The sequence below is a fragment of the Naegleria gruberi genome (genome assembly GCF_000004985.1).
Source record: "Naegleria gruberi genomic scaffold NAEGRscaffold_1109, whole genome shotgun sequence".
Taxonomy (NCBI): domain Eukaryota; phylum Heterolobosea; class Eutetramitea; order Acrasida; family Naegleriidae; genus Naegleria; species Naegleria gruberi.
Genome location: NW_003162728.1, coordinates 1 through 1,349, shown reverse-complemented (window position 1 = coordinate 1,349; position 1,349 = coordinate 1). Strand labels below are relative to the sequence as shown.

Below are 1,349 nucleotides of genomic sequence, written 5' to 3'. Positions count from 1 at the left end.
ATCCATATGTTCTGGTTTCTTATCAGCCTTCTTATCATCCTTATGTTCTGATTTCTTNTCAGATTTCTTATCATCCTTCTTGGTTTCAGATTTCTTATCATCCTCATCATGTGATTTCTTATCAGATTTCTTTTCATCTTTCTTGTCATCAGATTTCTTTTCCTTATCAGATTTCTTATCATCCTTATGTTCGGATTTCTTATCAGATTTCTTATCATCCTTCTTGGTATCAGATTTTTTATCAACCTTCTTTTCATCCTCATCATATGATTTCTTTTCAGATTTCTCATCCTTCTCTGATTTCTTTTCATCATCATGTGTCTTCTTATTATCCTTATCAAGTTTCTTATCAGTCTTCTTTTCATCCTTATGATCTGATTTCTTATAATCCTTCTTATCTGATTTATTTTCATCATCGTGTGTCTTCTTTTCATCCTTGTTGGCTTCGGATTTATCGAGCGGATTGGCCTTCTTATCAGATTTCTTATCATCCTTATGTTCGGATTTCTTTTCATCCGTCTTTAAATTTGATTTTTCTGATGATTTGACTTGCATTTTGGAATCTGGTTTGGAAGTTTCAGAATCCTTTTTATGCTCAATAGATTCCTTCTCATTTTCTTCTGATTTCTTTGAAGATTTCTTCTTTACATCATCCTTATCAGATTTCTTATCGTTCGCCTTGTTTTTCTCATTGGTCATCTTGTCAGAATTTTCAGATTTCTTATCTTCCTTATGTTCAGATTTCTCGTCATCCCTCTTTTTATTCGTTTCTTCTTTATCATCTGCTTTCTTTTCAGATTTCTTTTCGTCCTTCATAGAATCATCCTTATGCCCTGCCTTGTCTTCCTTCTTTTCTGATTTCTTGTCATTGGATTTCTTGTCATTAGATTCCTCTAACTTCTTTCCTGCGGATTTCTTGGTATCGGTCTTGGATTTCTCCTTATTTTCATTTAACATCTTGTCATCCTTCATATCCGATTTCTTCTTATTTTCATCCACCTTCTTTTGGAGGTTTTCTGATTTGATTTGAATTTTGTTATCATCCAGTTCATCATCCTTATGTTCTGATTTCTTTTCAGATTTCTTATCATCCTTCTTGGCTTCAGATTTCTTCTTTTCAGAATTCTTTACATCATCCTTATGAGAAGATGTCTTTTCTTCTTTCTTTTTTTCAGTCTTTGACTTGATATCAGGTTTCTTTTCATCAGATTTGACTTGTTCCACCTTGGTGTCTGGCTTTGATTCTTCAGATTTCTTTTCAATCTTGCTAGATGTACTCTCTTTCTTGTGTTCAACAATCTTTTCAGGTTTTGTTTCTTCCTTGCTATCAGATTTCTTATCATTAATAT

At 32.6% G+C, this 1,349-nt stretch overlaps 1 protein-coding gene across 1 annotated transcript; it reads right to left on the bottom strand.

The window, feature by feature from the left end:
• NAEGRDRAFT_55002 (uncharacterized protein) lies at window positions 1-1,349 on the bottom strand (the record flags this gene model as incomplete). Its single annotated transcript, XM_002667974.1, has 1 exon — window positions 1-1,349. A coding segment is annotated over one exon (1,349 nt), but the record flags the coding sequence as incomplete, so codon positions are not given.